Source organism: Nelusetta ayraudi, unplaced genomic scaffold, assembly GCF_046127955.1.
Source record: "Nelusetta ayraudi isolate G7.1 ecotype Tasmania unplaced genomic scaffold, CSIRO-AGI_Nayr_v1 ptg000015l, whole genome shotgun sequence".
Classification (NCBI taxonomy): domain Eukaryota; kingdom Metazoa; phylum Chordata; class Actinopteri; order Tetraodontiformes; family Monacanthidae; genus Nelusetta; species Nelusetta ayraudi.
The window spans coordinates 1,114,492-1,131,255 of record NW_027466065.1 but is presented as its reverse complement, the minus strand read 5'-3'; the positions used below and the strand labels follow the sequence as shown (position 1 = coordinate 1,131,255).

The 16,764-nt window shown below is 46.3% G+C and overlaps 1 protein-coding gene across 3 annotated transcripts; it reads left to right on the top strand.

The window, feature by feature from the left end:
* Positions 1–1,288: 1,288 nt before the first annotated feature.
* Positions 1,289–16,677, top strand: shprh (SNF2 histone linker PHD RING helicase). Of its 3 annotated transcripts, XM_076023245.1 has the most exons (30): positions 1,289–1,426; positions 2,012–2,597; positions 2,775–2,904; positions 2,987–3,205; positions 3,291–3,369; positions 4,168–4,318; positions 4,448–4,547; positions 4,627–4,886; positions 4,998–5,582; positions 6,541–6,792; positions 6,889–6,967; positions 7,093–7,256; positions 8,088–8,344; positions 8,777–8,898; positions 9,148–9,236; positions 9,464–9,556; positions 9,658–9,765; positions 9,990–10,132; positions 10,223–10,396; positions 10,487–10,549; positions 10,638–10,863; positions 11,474–11,611; positions 12,306–12,407; positions 12,492–12,563; positions 13,617–13,805; positions 13,886–13,978; positions 14,061–14,147; positions 14,844–15,022; positions 15,711–15,791; positions 15,881–16,677. In XM_076023245.1, exons 2-30 carry the CDS (start codon positions 2,019–2,021, stop codon positions 15,975–15,977), a joined length of 4,911 nt encoding a protein of 1,636 aa, XP_075879360.1. In that variant the 5' UTR covers positions 1,289–1,426; positions 2,012–2,018; the 3' UTR covers positions 15,978–16,677. The 3 variants fall into 3 exon arrangements, 1 of the variants encoding a protein (XP_075879360.1); XR_012926401.1 differs by lacking the exons at positions 13,886–13,978; positions 14,061–14,147; positions 14,844–15,022; positions 15,711–15,791; positions 15,881–16,677 and adding an exon at positions 13,066–13,209 and having other exon boundaries at positions 13,617–13,757; XR_012926400.1 differs by lacking the exons at positions 13,886–13,978; positions 14,061–14,147; positions 14,844–15,022; positions 15,711–15,791; positions 15,881–16,677 and adding an exon at positions 13,066–13,161 and having other exon boundaries at positions 13,617–13,754.
* Positions 16,678–16,764: the final 87 nt, after the last annotated feature.

Here is a 16,764-nt window from a genome sequence, read left to right as displayed (position 1 = left end):
GTGGCGAGGAGGGGCGCGAGCCTAATTACCGGAGCAGGCTGAACATACGTGCACGGCTTAGGGGATAGGGGGAAAAAAGACATCAAAGCTCCCGAGTTAAACCCAAGGGGTGTGTCTGGAAAAAGACTGCGTCTCGTCTGGTGAGTGGCATCACTTTACCTACCTGCACCAGGCGATCCGGGACACAACGGGTGCGTGTCTCTCATGCAGCCCGACTGGACTCCAGCTCTTCTGCGGAAGAAACACTGAGCAACTCTCCTCCTCCCTCTCGACACCCGCCCCTGCTCCCCCCGTCTCTCTCTCTCTCTCTCTCTCTCTCCCTCTCTCCTCTCTCTGTCTCTCTCTCTCTCTCTCTCTCTCTCTCTCTCTCTCTCTCTCCCTCTCTCCTCTCTCTGTCTCTGTCTCTGTCTCTGTCTCTCTCTCTCTCTCTCTCTCTCTCTCTCTCTCTCTCCCTCTCTCCTCTCTCTGTCTCTGTCTCTCTGTCTCTCTCTCTCTCTCTCTCTCTCCTCTCTCTCTCTCTCTCTCTCTCTCTCTCTCTCTCTCTCTCTCTCTCTCTCATCCATCCATCTTTCCGTCCCCTCTCTGCACTGATCATGAGGTCTCCCCTTCTCCTCCCTGCGTCCTGTAAACGGGTCACATTCTCTGCAGTGCCCCTGATTTTATAGACACAGCCCTTAAACGTTCATAGGTTCGTTCTTCCGATTAAACATCACGTTTAAGTGGGTTCTGTTTCTGAATGTACATCATGAGCGTGAGATAATGCTTAAAATCGCATTTTTAAAAATGCACGAAGAGGTGTGTTGATTGATGGTCTGAATGTCACACGGTGAGTGGTGAAACTTTAACATGAGGGTCGTTTCGGTCAGTGACCGACGTGGAACAACTGCAGTTTACCGTTGCTAAGATCGGACTCTGCCGCCGTCGTGTGGCCATTATGAGCCGCTACATCTACTTATAGACGCGATAGTGTTTTTGCTTTGTTTCATTTTAATCCTTTGAATTTGCTTTAAAAAAAAAAAAAGATATATATATATAGTTTATGGTTTTTGATTCTGGTGTAAATTCGAGAAAGACCAAGAATATCAGATATATATTTTTTTATATTTTTTTCTGTATTTATCGAAGTTTTTTTTCCTCGATGAGTATAATTTTTCAAATAATAATTTCTTACCTATTCGAGTTTTTCTTTACTTTACGATGAAGTACATTCTACTTCCAAAATAATTACGATGAGAATGCAATATAAAGTATGAAAGTAAATTTGATGTCACTTCCTGTTTTGAAAATGGCGACTACCAGCGCTCCGGTCGGCAAGAGAAGTCTGTTTTGGTGCACACTGGCGTGATCGTCCGGTGCTGCTGGGATGAAAGAATATCGTCGGGGGTGTCGATAGAAAAGCAGCAAACTGTGCCGGAACCTCGCAACAGTAATTGTGCTCATTTTTATTTCGCTTATCAACAGGAAGCAGCCTTTGTCTTCATTGTGTATCTGCCCAGAGACGAACTGTGCTTTGAGACGATACTGATGACTTGCCTATAGCAAAGATCTGTTGGCCGATATTATATATTAATCTACATTTAGTTGAGATAAGTTCAGACATTGAATTGACACATTGAGCTACACTATAAACGGTCGGATGTATAACTACTTTCCCGTCTCAAGCTAACAGTCTTCAGATCCTCAGAACCGCCAAGTTGTTTTTATTTTGACTTATAATGCTCATTTAAACATGGATGTTGATGATTTCAGTATTCCTCCCTGGGCAAAACAAGGTGACGGGATCACAACCGTCATTTACTTTGTTGCACGTAGGGAAACCCAACTCAAAAGTGAAATCAGGTTTATATTAATGTTGTTTAATTAACGACGAGTTTTCCCTTTGTAACTTCCTTGTCTTATGAACCGTGACGTCACACCAGTACGTTAGATGCTTTAAGAGCTTTCTTCTAATTATTTTTCATGTCGTGTGACACAGTGGCACCAGATCCATTGACTGCATGCATGTTCACAGGTGCACCATGAGCAGCCGAAGGAAGAGGGCCCCTCCAGTGAGGGTGGACGAGGAAGACAAGAAGAGGTTGAACTGGAACATGCTGGAGGACTGCAAGGCCGAGGGCGTCCCGGAAGAGGATCCAATTCCAACGTGCTCCCTTCTTCCCGACGATACTTGCGCCGGGAGCTCCTTCTTTGCAGCAGCCTCTGCAGATGCTGCACGTTCGTCAGTCCACTTTGCAGAGGAGCTTCCCGGCACGTCGTCCGATGCCGCCGCAGCCTCAGCCACCCTGGCCCTCACCGTGGAACCGGCCTCAAAGCTGGCCCACGTCTGGAAAGCGCTGATTGGCGAGTTCAGCGTCCGACTGGCTCGGACCCCAACAAACTGTCAACAGAGGGCATTCGTCCTGCACAGGGTGGGCGCCCAATTGTGCGCCACTTACAGCAGCTGTGATGACGGCGCCGGGATACAGTGGAAGCCAGATGAGGACAGCACGTGCACGGCCGTGTGCAGCCTGAGTGCGGTTCCACTGGAGGACCTGGACTGGATGCAGAAGAGGAGGGTGGTGCAGCTCTGCCATCAGGAGGAAGAAGGTTCGGTCAAGGTATGAAGACATCCAGCCACTGGCGATACTGTTAGCAAACCAGTAAACACAACAGTAGATCTATTGTATCAAACACATGTGTGTCGCTAGTGTGTCCTCAAGTGGATGCATGCTGTTTTAAACATTTAGTTGAACTTAAGAAAAAAAAAAAAAAAAAAAATCTTTTTTGTTTGGCAGGTTGGCATTTATGTGCTGGAGGCTGGGCTGGGCATGCCAGAGTTCCTCAGCGAGGGAAATTCCCGACTAAAGAAAGCCAATCAACTGATGCAGAAACTTCTGGAATACTTCTATGATTTTGTCATACCTGGTGGGTGTCTGGTCCAGTTTGGTGTTCCCAGGCAGTACGAGCTTCCAATAATCTTGATTTCCCCCCTGCCGTCACTGCGTAGAGGTCGTAGAGAATGAGGAGGAGGAATGTGACACAGACCTGGAGAGGCAAAACGTGGAGGAGCTGTACGACTCTGTGAGGCACCTGCACCAGAGTGTGAGCCAGGAGGAGACGTACGACGTGCAGCACAAGGCGCTCATCCCCGTCCTCAGACCCTACCAGAGGCAGGCTGTCAACTGGATGCTGAGGAGAGAGAAGTTCAGGATCACGTCACCACAAGGTATTGATAAAATGTCGCCTGTGGCGGGTTCTAGAGTCACTTTTCACCTTTTCTGTCCAGCTGATGTTTTGTATTTTCCCTCCAGAACAAACGCTGCATTTTCTCTGGAGGGAGCTGATCACACTTTGCGGGAAGAAGTTATTCTACAACCCTTTTACAGGCTGGTAAGGAATGTAATCCTTGTAATTTTACCAGACTTGTTTTATTTCAAATATATTGCTTAGCATTCTGCCCCTTTAAGAGGGTGACAGAGCTGTGGGGATTTTTGCAACTGTCTCTTTCTTGGCGGGAGTTCGGGGAGAAAGCCAATGTGCATGTAAATTAAACGTTTTGTCGGATATTAGACGTCTGGCGATTGACGTTTCGTTCCAACGTTCCAACATCTGACGATCCAGATCGCAAAATGCGGCAGGGTTGCCAGAGCGCAATTTGCACTTCTGACTCATCGGGTGCCGCATTTCTGGGCGTTTTTTTCACCTGCACATCGTTAGCGCAAATACCTCTGTGGATACGACGCAAAGATGGCGGAGGTAGTAAGTAAGTAGCTTTGTCGTCTATCCACACCGTCTTTTTGCGTGCGTTCTTTGCCGTCTTCGCCGTGCTATGTTAGCGAGCTGCTACCTCTTTAAATACACCGGGCCTCAGGTCTTCTTCTTCTTCCGCCTTCAGGGAGTGAAACCACAGCGCCACATAAGTGCTGGCGTAAGTTTTCTTTTGGAGACAGCTTTGTGTAATCGCTTTTTATTCAAATGTTTTTCTTAACATGCTCACTTTGTAAACAGGGCCAGAAAAATGTCTAAAATGTATTTCCGTGTTATTAGGTTGTTGTTGTTGTTTTTCCAACGCTAAAGAGAGCCGCAGGTTGCCGACCCCTGACTTAGACCAAGCTGCACCCTCAGTCAAAGTCTATCAAATTTTATCGGAGCGCCACCAACATGTCATTGTTCTAATGCTTTGTCCAGCTTGATCCGAGAATTCCCCCTGGCCGGTGTGGAGTGGCCTGGAGGCATCCTGGCTGACGAGATGGGGCTGGGCAAGACGGTGGAGGTTCTTGCCCTTATCCTGTTTCACAGCAGACAGAACGTGGAGCAGGAGGCCCTCACTCTGCCCGCGGTGAGGGTTTTTACTGATTTCACATTAACTGTAATCAGTCACTGTCACGCATGCAAGGTTATTTCAGCCATAGAAGCAAAACTTCCTGCGTCTGATGTGTTATTTTTTTTGTCCCTTTTCACGTTGTAGGGAAAATCTGTCAATTATTTTGTGCCTCCTCCCCCTCTTGAGAGAAAGACAGTCGTCCCCAAGACTGAAGTGCAGCCGAAATTGAAAGTGTCGTACCCAGGTACTTTGCTTACTTATCCTCCCCCTCCTCCCTGTGGCGTTACTCCGTAACTCACTTGTCCTTGTTTTTCTTTGTGCAGCTGTGCGTGTCATGCTCCTCACTGCAATCAAGGAGATGAGAACGGGCAAAGGGGCCTCCAACAACGCCATCTTCACCTACATAAGAGCCACCTACGGCTACGACCTCCTGAAGAATCGCACCCACATCAGGAAGACTCTGGCGAAGCTGATCAGCGAAGGGCTGGTCAACCAGGTCAAAGGTCGCGGCTTGGCAGGCTCGTTTCGGCTGGGCAAGAAGTATAAAGAGACCAAGAAGATGTCAACATCGCCGTCCAAGTTTGTAAGAATAAAGAGCCTCCGATTTGACGTGAAATGCAACAAACAACGTTCTCGGTTTATTGTTGTTATTTTTTAACGTTCAACGTCTGCTTTCTTCTTTTCCTTCCGCTAGAATTGCAAGAACGCAGAGAGCACGCCGAGGAAAACGTCTCACAGGCGAGCCAAAGACAAAGCGGAAGCGGCTCTGCAGAGCTCCCTCGCCGAGGGCGACGACCAGTTCGCTGCCAGGTCTGATGGAGAGACGCAAGAGGACGGAAAACCGGAGGAGGCGTGGGACCCGAGCGCCAAGGCCAGAGCGGACCAGTCCGGCGACTCGCTGGGTTCCTCGCACGATCACTGCGACGCTGCACACCTGCCAGCGGAGCCTCCTCCGGAGGAGACTCAGAACCCCACCAGAGCGTCCGTGGTGCCCTTCAACACCCCCGACTATCGTTTCGAGTGCATCTGCGGCGAGCTGGGCATCGTGGACTACAAGGCCCGCGTGCAGTGCATGAACTGCCAGCTGTGGCAGCACGCCAAGTGCGTCAACTACAAGGAGGAGAGCCTGGAGACCACGCCCTTCTACTGCCCTCACTGCCTGGTGGCCATGAAGCCCGTCTCCACCGGCGCCACCCTCATCATCTCGCCCAGCTCCATCTGCCACCAGTGGGTGGAGGAGATCAACCGGCACATCAGGTCCTCCTCGCTGCGGGTGCTGGTGAGAGCACTTCTGCTTTTATTTTAGAATCGAATCTTTAAAGGATGGCTTCATTTTGGTGTCTCTAATTCAAAAGTCTCCCTGTAAGGATTTTGGACTCTAACGGAACAGAATAAAAACAAAATGCATTAAAAACGAGATGTTATAGGTTCAGGCAACCTGAAGGTCAGACCACAGACAGCGCTTCATTTCTCTGCTGTTACCTCTGCTGTTTGAAGGGTCCCATATTATTTTCGGCGAAGTCCCTGCTTTATATAAAGTTGAATTGAATTTGAATTTAGTTGAATTCTTGATTTACACCTCACAAATACTGTAAATAAAATAAGAAAAAGAAAAGAGAAAAAATATACAAGCCTAACATTCAAAGAAAACAAATATCCTTTTACCTGCATCTCCTTTCTGTCTTCATCGAAATGCATTGAAAACAAGATATTATATGCAGCTATTAAACATCATCAACTACCACCCACATTACTACAATTAATTTACCATATTACACAAGTAATATACTACACAATTAGTGGCTCTAATTCAAAAGTCTCCCTTTCAGGATTCTGGATTCCAGTGGAGCAGAATAGAAACAAGATATTCAGCCCGCTGTTTACAGCCATCTGCAAAAAAAAAAAGCAGGGTTTTGGCTTCATTTCAGAGGGCGTAGTCAAGGACTGACTGGTGGTGTTGTCACAAAGCTGGGAGAGGGTTTATTGTTGCCCTTTGTGACTTCACAAAGAGCCCATTCGTTTGTGCTTTCGCATAAACATCTGAAAAGTGGAATAAGCGAGGAAAAGATGGGATTTTTCTGAAAAATTCATTGACAGGATAATAATTTTTACAGTGAATTTTTCATTAATAAAATAGATTTTTGTCATTTTATATTTTAGAGCAACACAACTGCACATCACTTATCCACAGTGTTTAAATGCAAAAAGTCTGATAACATTACACTTTTTTGCGACAGGTCTATCAGGGCGTGAAGAAGCACGGCTTCATCCAGCCGCACATGCTGGCCGAGCAGGACGTGGTCATCACCACCTACGACGTGCTGCGCTCGGAGCTCAACTACGTCGACATCCCCCACAGCAACAGCAAGGATGGCCGGCGCTTCCGCAACCAGAAGCGCTACATGGCCATACCCAGCCCCCTGGTGGCCGTGGAGTGGTGGCGCATCTGTCTGGACGAGGCCCAGATGGTGGAGTGTCCCACGGCGAAGGCAAGACCAAGTGGAAAAAAACGGCGCTGCGTCGGAGAGTTCATAGCCGTGTCGGTTTTGTCCGTTTGATTTTGAACTTTTTGGCTGTTCTGACAGGCTGCTGAGATGGCTCTTCGTCTGGCATCCGTCAACCGCTGGTGTGTCAGTGGGACCCCTGTCCAGAGAGGCTTAGAGGGTAACGCTAACTCACACGCATTTGCACACTCAAGTGTTTCTGAATTTGAAAAAAAAGCCTCTGTTAGAAGACAATCCAGGGTGCATTGAAGCTACAAATGGCATTTTCCACTGATGTGTGCGCAGATCTTTACGGCCTTGTGCTTTTCCTGGGGTTGGATCCGTACTGGGTCAAACACTGGTGGGACCAGCTGCTCTATCGGCCATACCGCCGCGGGAACACCGAGCTGCTGTACAGCGTGATTGCCCAGATACTGTGGCGATCGGCCAAAAAAGACGTCATCGATCAGGTAAGACCGCAGCCAGCGCTTCATTTCTCTGCTGTTACCTCAGAGGTTTGAGGGGCCCCCATGTTATGCTCGGTTAGGTCCCTGCTTTGTATAAAGTTGAATTGAATTTGAATTGAATTGAATTATTTATTCGAGCATAAAAAATAATCCACAAATACCGTAAATAAAATGAGAAAAAAAAAAAAAAAAAAAAAAAAAAATGCAAGCCTAATACTCAAAAGAAAACAAATATCCAGAAACTTAAATATGCTCGGAAAGCCATCAACTACCACATTACTACAATTATATTACCATTATATTACACTATGTAATTAGTACACTATAAATATACACTAATTACCATATTCCACATACTATATATTAACATTTAAGTATTATACACACGAATACCACATATTACAATATATTAGTACAATAGTACAATATTACTGTACCCATACAAGTACCAAAATATACACCATTATCACATTATTCTTTAAGTGTAATAAGCTATATATAAACATTGCAAATGTTATGCACACTATTACCCATTCTTACAAACACGTTCCTGTATTGAAAAGCATCAAAACTATGTTATAAATATTATATACATCCTATACATTTGGATATTTTGTATATTACAGTACAAAATTACAGCATCACATACAAGCACCAGAAATCTAATACCAAATAAGACAATTTATTCTGACCATTATTACCTATATAATATATACATATATAATATATACATGTGTACACACGTGTAAATACATTTAAATACACCCACGCAAGTTGCATCACATTTGCAAAAATGCAGCCCTCTCTCTGTCTCTTCTTGTGTTTTCACTCCAGATCCAGATCCCGCCGCAGACCGAGGAGACCCACTGGCTGCACTTCTCCCCCGTCGAGGGCCACTTCTACCACCGGCAGCACGAGGTCTGCTCCCAGGACGCGCTGCACAAACTCAGGAAGATCTCTGACTGGAGCCTGAAACTCGGCAGCCTGGACCGACGCACCGTCAACACCATCCTGTGCCCGCTACTGCGGCTGCGGCAGGCCTGCTGCCACCCGCAGGCCGTAAGGGGAGAGTTCCTGCCTCTGCAGAAAAGGTAGAGTGGGATATATCCGTATATATATATATATATATGATATATATTATATAATCGAGAATCGCGATTCATCATGATTCACATACATTTACACACACACATATATATATGTGTGTGTGAATAGATGTGTGTGAATATATGTGATATATATATGTGTGTGTGTGTGTGTAAATGCATGTGAATCATGATGAATCGCGATTCTCGATTAATCGCGATTAATTGCATCATAGCCCTCTGAATCGATGGGAATTGAATTGAATCATCGGGTACCTAGCGATTCCCACCCCTGACATTATTGCATGTGTAGCATTAATTGAGCTGAGCTAGCTTGCCGGGCTGCATATATGCTGATTTAGAGGGTGTGTGTGTGTGTGTGTTTTGTTTTGTTTTGTTTTTTCGTTGAGCGTCTTTGTTGCACCTCTTTGCCCGCAGCACCATGACCATGGAGGAGCTCCTCAAGTCGCTGCAGAAGAAATGTCGAGTGGAGTGTGAAGAAGCCCACAGACAATTGGTGTGCGCACTCAACGGCCTAGCTGGAATCCACATCATCAGAAGTAAAAGTCCTCACTTGCTGCTCTTTAGCTCTGCCGCCACTTTCCCATGGGAATCCCTTCCAACTGAAACCGTCCACGTTCTCGGTCACAAGCTGCTTTGTTGCGGCTGCTGCTTTCACACGTAACATATGTATAAATTGCGGGCGAGTGCACTCGGGCCGGTTGGTGTTGCGCGCCTCATTAATCCCACATGTGACAGGAACTAATTAGTCTCGCTAATAACCCCGGTTTCCCTTTTCCTGCTTGCAGATGAGTTTGTCGAGGCGGTGGAGATGTATAGGGAAGTGCTTCGCTCATCAGAGGAGCACAAAGGCCGGCTGAAAACGGATTCATTACAGGTGCGCGGCCTCTGCCCATTCACGCCTCTTTCCACGTTCTCCATTTGCATATGAATGGTTTCGATTACGAGATCCGGCATCTGCGGCTCGACAGAAGACTGCGTATGAAAGGAATTAGATTATACATGTGTAGGATCCTTTTTCATGTTTTCCAAGAATTGTTTCTAATATCTTGCTAAAGTGGGTGCTTGCATGTATTTTTTTTTTTTGCCATTGTTGTAAAACAGAGGCTTCATGCCACCCACAATTTGATGGAGCTGCTGAGTGCAAAACACCCAGGGATCCCCCCCACACTGAGAGACGACCGGTTGACTGAGGAGGTCATTCACAAGCATTTTCTCTCATGCACGTTTGCTCCAAAATAAAATTTGTACTTTGTATGAAAATGTATTTGTTTGTTTGTTCAATTCTGTTTTTGCAGGCGGAGCAGCTGCGACAGCACTACATGACCAAGTACGACTCTGAGGTTGCCGACGCTTATCGGAATCTGCAGCCAGTGCTTCAGAATGGCAAAGAGTTAAAGCGCAAAGTGAGTAAAAAAAAAAACGTCTATCTACTAGTGAGACAACTTGCCTGGCGCACCTCAGAAATATGAGTAACCATAGTATCTTATGATGCAGTCAGTGTTGAATTATAGAATCTGAATATTTGCCTGAACCCTGCATTTCAACTTGAAGTAGTTCAAGAACTGAACAAAAACAACTGGCACGTTTCATAGAAAAAATATATACGAAAATTGTCTTCTCTGTGCAGGTTAAGTTGAACACCCCTTGGTGGCTGGACGTGATCCAGAGGGCCATCCGGAGCTCGTACGACGACGACCTGGTGTCCCGCGTCAAGAATGAGCTCACGTGCAGCTACAAACAGCAGGCCCACAAGCTCTCCATGGCAGACAAGTGAGCAGAAAATCAATGACAGAAAAAAATAAATGTTAATCTTACGACCTTGGAGAGAGAAAAAAAAAAGGCAAATTTGGAATCCTGCAGGTTCCGTGACGCCTGCGGCCTGCAGTTTATCCTCACGACGCAGATGCAGGACCTGACCAAATCCCAGAAGACGGTGCAGGACGCCGTGAAGAGCCTGGAAGGTCCCGCCTCGCAGGCTGTCATTGACGAGGTCACCATCTGTCACCTCAGGCCAGTGAGGCTGCCGCTGAACAAGTGAGGCGTCTTGACAGCAACGTGCAGTTAGATTTCACTGCATCCACGCCTTGAATTACATCACGGCGCTCTCTCTCTTTTGCCTCTCAGCTGCGTTTTCTGCAAGGCGGACGAACTTTTCACCGACTACGAGTCCAAGTTGTTTTCTCACACGTAAGTGCAGGAACGTCTTACGGTTACGAGTTTCCTTCGGGGATTCGTCAGGATTTTTGTCTTTCTTTAACCCCCCTCCCGCCGACAGGGTGAAGGGCCAAACGGCCATCTTTGAAGAGATGATCGAGGACGAGGAGGGCCTGGTGGACGACCGCCTGCCCACCACCAGCCGAGGTCTGTGGGCGGCCAGCGAGATGGAGCGCACGCTGAAAGCCATCCTGGCCTTTGCCAAGTTGAAGCGCCTGGACCCGGAGCTGGTGGAGGAGGGCAACACCTTCATGGAGCTGTTTGAAAATTGGAAAAAGGAGTACAAGGTCAGCGGCGACGTCCAAAACCTACGCAGAAATGAGGAAAAAGAAAGGAAAAAAATCCATCCAAAATCGTTTCCATGACCATTTTTCGCAAAATAAAAGCGATATTTCTAAAGTATTTTGATAATTTTGATAAACAAGTACAATTGCGATTTGCAGGTGTTTCCATTGAAGGGTTTGAAGCGCAAAAACCTAATTCCCGGAAAATTTGGAGCTACAAAACATTTTGCGATAAATCTGCATTTCAATGTTGCTTGCTGTCATGAATGGTTGTTCTATTTTCTCTTTGATTACTTGTAAAAAATATTCCGTCTCCTTCTCCGTCCAAACATAATGCATTATTTTCACTTGACATGAACTGGTCACATGACCCCATACGTCACGTCCGGTGAAGTATAAATGCGAAAAAAAATGTTTCCACCACTTTTGCGATATACCTCTATATCGATAGGTCTGACAAAGCACCTTATGAGAGCGTAAAAACCTTTCAGTGATATTTGAATATTTGAGAGGTTTTTCAAAATGTAGGCGCCATTTTTTTATGGCGATATTTAGGTTTTGCGCAATTCTATGGGTGATGGTGATGGTGAGAGCCTCCCCTGCCTCTCCTCAGGTGCTGCACGAGTACTGGATGGTGCTGCGGAATCACGTCTCGGCCATCGACGAGCTGGGAATGGCCACGGAGAGGCTGCGTGTGCGTCTGCCCGACGAGCCCAAGCCGAAGCTGCTGCACATCATCGAGCCTCACGAGGCCAGTAACAGATTCCTGTCACGTGGCGTTTCTCTTGTTTACACCAGTGGGACGAGGCGCACTGCTGTGCTTCACTTTGACTGAACTATACCGCCGTACAACATGTTGGGCCCCATGAATAAGCATTTAATTTATGTTCATTTTGTGTTAAAAATCAAAAGATGACATACACAATGTGTATGCATGAGATGCATTATAATACACCATTTTGCAGTGATTCCAAAGCAAATGTGTCTTGAGATTTTCAGTTCTCATTCAGTTAAAAGCTCCAGTCAGCCTGCGAATGCAAAATGCAATGCAAAAAAAGAAATCTTTGCAAAAATGTCTTGACATCTTTGAACTTTTTTTCCCCTTAAAGGGACAGTGCATATTAATGAACATTTAAATGTAAATATGTCAGAATTAGCCAAAGGCTACTTTCCATCTGCAGTCTGTGGCAGGTCAGAAGAAATAACATTACAGTGACAAATACAAATGAAAATACAAAAAATTAACAATACTGACTCCCTTATTCATAAGTCTTTGACTTTGCTTGCTGAACTCTGTTTTGTCTTCCAGCTTTGAGCCTGTTGCGCGTCTCCTCCTTGACCCGGTGCCATTGTTTTGCCGCTGTGTTGTCTCCCAGGATGTAATATCCCGGCGGACTATTTTTACTGCATTCCTGACCTCCGACCTCCACTTGTTTTGCTTCCAGGTGGAGCAGAACAGAGTCAAGCTGCTCAACGACCAGGCGGTGGCCAAGTCTCAACTGCAAAAGAAGCTCGGCCAGTTTCTCTACCTCACCAACCTGGAGAAGGTGACTTGTGATGCGCGGTCGGTGGTTTGGGTTTCATCTCACATCAAATAACAAAACTTTACGCAAAAACTTCTCCTTCTCTAGTCTCAAGACAAGTCCACTGGGGGGCTGAACCCAGAGCCGTGTCCCATCTGCGCTCGGCCTCTGGGGCAAGAGGTGAGTGAGATCTGCCGACTGAAAGGTCCCATCTTATACAGAGTGCTGTTGTGTTTTGGTGTAAAAAAGAAATCCATCAAACTTACTCCAATTTTAATCCACAAACGCGCTTCTAGCCCATTGTGATGTCACAGTGAGGGAGGGTTACACCTCACCGATGCTGTTCTCAGGTTTCTCGACATCAACCCCACCCAGGAGTTGGCTCCGCCCTCCGGCCCGGCCTTGTTTTTGTCCCTAAGTCCACTGAAGCATCAGCTTCAGCAGGCTGCAAACAGAGGGCTACATATAGTGATTTGCAGAGCTCTATAAAGCAGCGATTCTGAACTGGTGGGTCACAACCCAAATATGGGTCTTGGTGCTGTTTTGATTAGGTTGCGGCTTCGGGGACAGTTTCCTTTTTTTTTTTTTTTTTTTTCTTACTGTGTGTATATTGTAAGAAAATTGATGTATGGCTATATCGTTGTAAGGATGCAATGTTGTATTTGTATCTTGGTTTCATTAGACCCTGTGCAAGGCGGTACCTGTCTTGGGACTACAAGTTCCCTAGTTGGACGACAGTGCCCATGAGGTTGTGTTGGCCTCTGCCATGCCTACACAGGTGTCTGGCATTATCACAATCAGATGAAGTGACGGCCACAAGCCCTTTGTATACATCACACTCACTCACTGGTTGTCTTGTCTATGCCTGAAGAAGGTTGGAAGGGCTGAAAGCTTGCTAAATAAATGGATAATTTGCACAGGGTTGCGTGTGTGCGGCCGCTGTTTTTTTTTGGCTTTTAAAAGGGATTTTTAAATATAGATATTTATAGAGAAAATGTTGGGTGTTTGTTTTGCAGGAAACACAATTCAACAATTTCAATAAGTAATTTACATGAAAGAAAGTGGGCTAGATTTTTCATTTTTTGTGAAATAAATTTGGGTAGCGACTTTAAGAAAAGGAAAAGAATGTGGGTCCTGAGATGGTTGAGAACCACTACTATTGCAGATGCATGTGAGCTTTCTCATCTCTCTCTCTCTCTCTTTCTGTCTCTCTCTGTCTCTCCGGTCCACCAGTGGGCGGTGCTGACCTGCGGCCATTGCTTCTGCAACGGCTGCATCGCCATCATTGTGGAGCAGTACAGCGTGGGCTCTCGGCGCCGTGCCATCAAGTGCGCCATTTGCAGGCAGACCACGTCACACACCGAGATCTCCTACGTGTTCACCGCCCAGTCGTGCAGCCAGGACCAGGACATCCCCGTCAAGGTCGGCCAGAGACTCGGGATCGGCCCCGCTGATCCAGACGTGACGCCATAGTCATCTTCTTTCCCCCTCTGTCCTCTCAGGGAAGCCACTCCACCAAGGTGGAGGCCGTACTTAAAACCCTGAAGAAGATCCAGGTGAAGGACCCCGGGGCCAAGTGTCTCGTCTTCTCCACGGTAACGTGACAGCCGTTAACAGCGGACTGACATTCACCCCGAAGGTGCTGAGTCTGAATATGAGCTTATGTTGTCTGCACAGTGGCTGAGCGTCCTGGACATCATCGCCAAGGCTCTGTTCGACAACAACATGGAGTTCTCCCAGATCAACGGAATTCACAAATTCCAGGTTAGATCGAAGCTGAAGCACCAGATCAAATGTTTCCCAGAAATTTTGTGCAACTGTCAAAGGTTTGAAAAGGAGACGAAATAGTCTAATAGTAACAACTAGTTCCATTAGACCAGGGGAGTCAAACAGTACAGGGCCGAAATTTAAAACTTGGACAAAATTGCTGCCCAGCATTGATATTTACTGAACATTTTTTCCTCCAGATAGAACAATAAACATTCATATGGACCCATATAAGTTTTGCTTCAACCTGAATATGAAACAAGCAAAACCTAAATGTAATACCTTCCTTAATATTTCACATATGCAAAGTCAAATTTCAAATAAATGTAAATAAGAATAGTATGGCCCTTTTTTTTATTTGCAGCCTTCTGATTTAAATTTCAACAGTGACCTATTTCCACGAGCTAACATTACATTTAAAAATAAGATAAGAACAAGGAACCAATTAAGCAATAATAATATCCTTCAATCAACTTCCTGTTCTGATTGATCACAGAGCATTCTGGGATTTGTATTATTAGCAGTACATGTGCTGTAAAATAGAGGCGAGCCAGCTCTAGTACTGATCTTGTATTGCCTCGCGGGCCAAATATAATTACAGTGGGCCAAACTTGGCCTGCGGGCCAGAGTTTGGCACCTAAGCATTAGACCTACTTCTCCTACACACGGTAAAATAGCGCTCATGTTCTCCAGGAGAACCTGTGCTCCTTCAAGTATGACGAAAAGATCAACATCCTGCTGCTGCCCCTCCACACCGGCTCCAACGGGCTGAACATCATCGAGGCCACGCACGTGCTGCTGGTGGAGCCCATCCTCAACCCGGCGCACGAGCTGCAGGCCATCGGCAGAGTTCACCGCATTGGACAAACCAAGTAAGAGGCGGAGAGATGCATGGAGACAGCGCAGATCAGCACTCAGTGCTGCATTAATGCGTGATTGGGCACAAATTATTGCGCATCAAAAGAAAATGGGTTGATCCTAAAAGTTGTTGAGTTACTTTAATTTTCATTTATTTATTAATGTTCTTGCTTTATAAAGAAAAAAAAAAAGGTTTTGACTGTTGGTCCAGTTTGTAAGGGGCCATTTATGTATTCTTTGTTAGCAAGAGTGATACAAATGAATTAGTGCATACGCTTTATTTTATTCTTATCAATAATAAGTAAAGTTAAATTCAACATAGTTTTGTTTTTTTGTGGCGACTGTAGCTCAGGAGGTAGAGCGGATTGTCCAATGACTGAAAGGTTGGCGGTTCAAATCCAAGTCTGTCGTTGTGTCCTTGGGCAAGACAGTTCACCCACATTGCCTCGTACGAATGGATGAGTGGATGTTGGGTTGGTGGTCGGAGGGGCCGTTTGGTGCAGATTGGCTGCCACGCTTCCGTCAGTCTGCCCCAGGGCAGCTGTGGCTACACATGTAGCTCACGACCACCAGTGTGAAAATAATGGGTCCAATGTAAAGCGCTTTGGGTGCCTTGAAAAGCACTATATAAATCCGTTATTAGTATTATTATTATTACTCACTGTGCATTGTGTCTCCACCATGCTGTCCTGCGTCCGCCAGGCCCACGTTCGTCCACCGGTTCTTAATCAAATCCACCATCGAGGAGCGGATGCAGGCAATGCTGAAGACGGCGGACAAGAGGTGACAACCACTAAACACGCCACTGGAGACGTTTAAAGTGAACACGGGTTGATTCAAAGGGGGCTGACGAATGATTTCTTCAACTCCAGCCACAGCAGCGCAGCCATGAAGCAGTCGGAGGCGGCCGTGCTGACGGTGGCCGACCTGGCCGACCTCTTCACCGAAGACGCCGAGCCTTTGGAGTGAATCCCAACGCCTGGACTCACAGACTCTTCTTTACGCGCTGACTGTTTGCACATTCCACTTTTCTATACGTACACACTCGAGTTGTGAAACACCAAAAAAATGTTTCCGACCTTTTTCCCTGATGGTGTGTATTTTAATCTCTTTGAATAGTGTGTGTGTGTGTGTGTGTGTGTGTGTGTGTGTGTGTGTGTGTGTGTGTGTGTGTGTGTGTGTGTTGGGCTCTGATGTCGGTCACAGGTGCGATGACCACGCTGCTGTGACTTCATTGGCTGATCATGTTGGGTTGGCCTGTACAGCACCGTGGTGGTTTGTGATCTAATCTAGTGGCACGCGTTCACGCACGACTTATGTTTGTTTAGTCTTTTGAATTTTTTTTAAGAAAAAAAGCTGCTGAAAAGGACTTTGAGCAGAAGAAAGGCGGGTCACCGGCCTGCTCCTGACCTCCGCCTCCGCTTGTGTCCACTCCCTCCCTTGACTGCGCTTTATTCCCGGGCAGTAAAGACGGGAGCAGGAAGGGAGCCATTGACTCTCTTGCAGGGGAAGTGAAAGATTTTTTTCCGGGCCGCCAGACGATCCTCCTCCTCTCGGCCGAGCAACACAATTGGACCTCACACTTGTGCCGTGTCTTATTTGCAAGACAAAAGGGAGCACTGTCATGGAAACTCATCTTTCAAATTAAAGGCACAATAACTGAAGAAAATGTGAGAATGGTATTTTTTCTGCTTTGCACAGACCTCACCTTTGTTTGTCGCTGAACAATTTCTTTTGCGCTCACTGTCTGAGAATA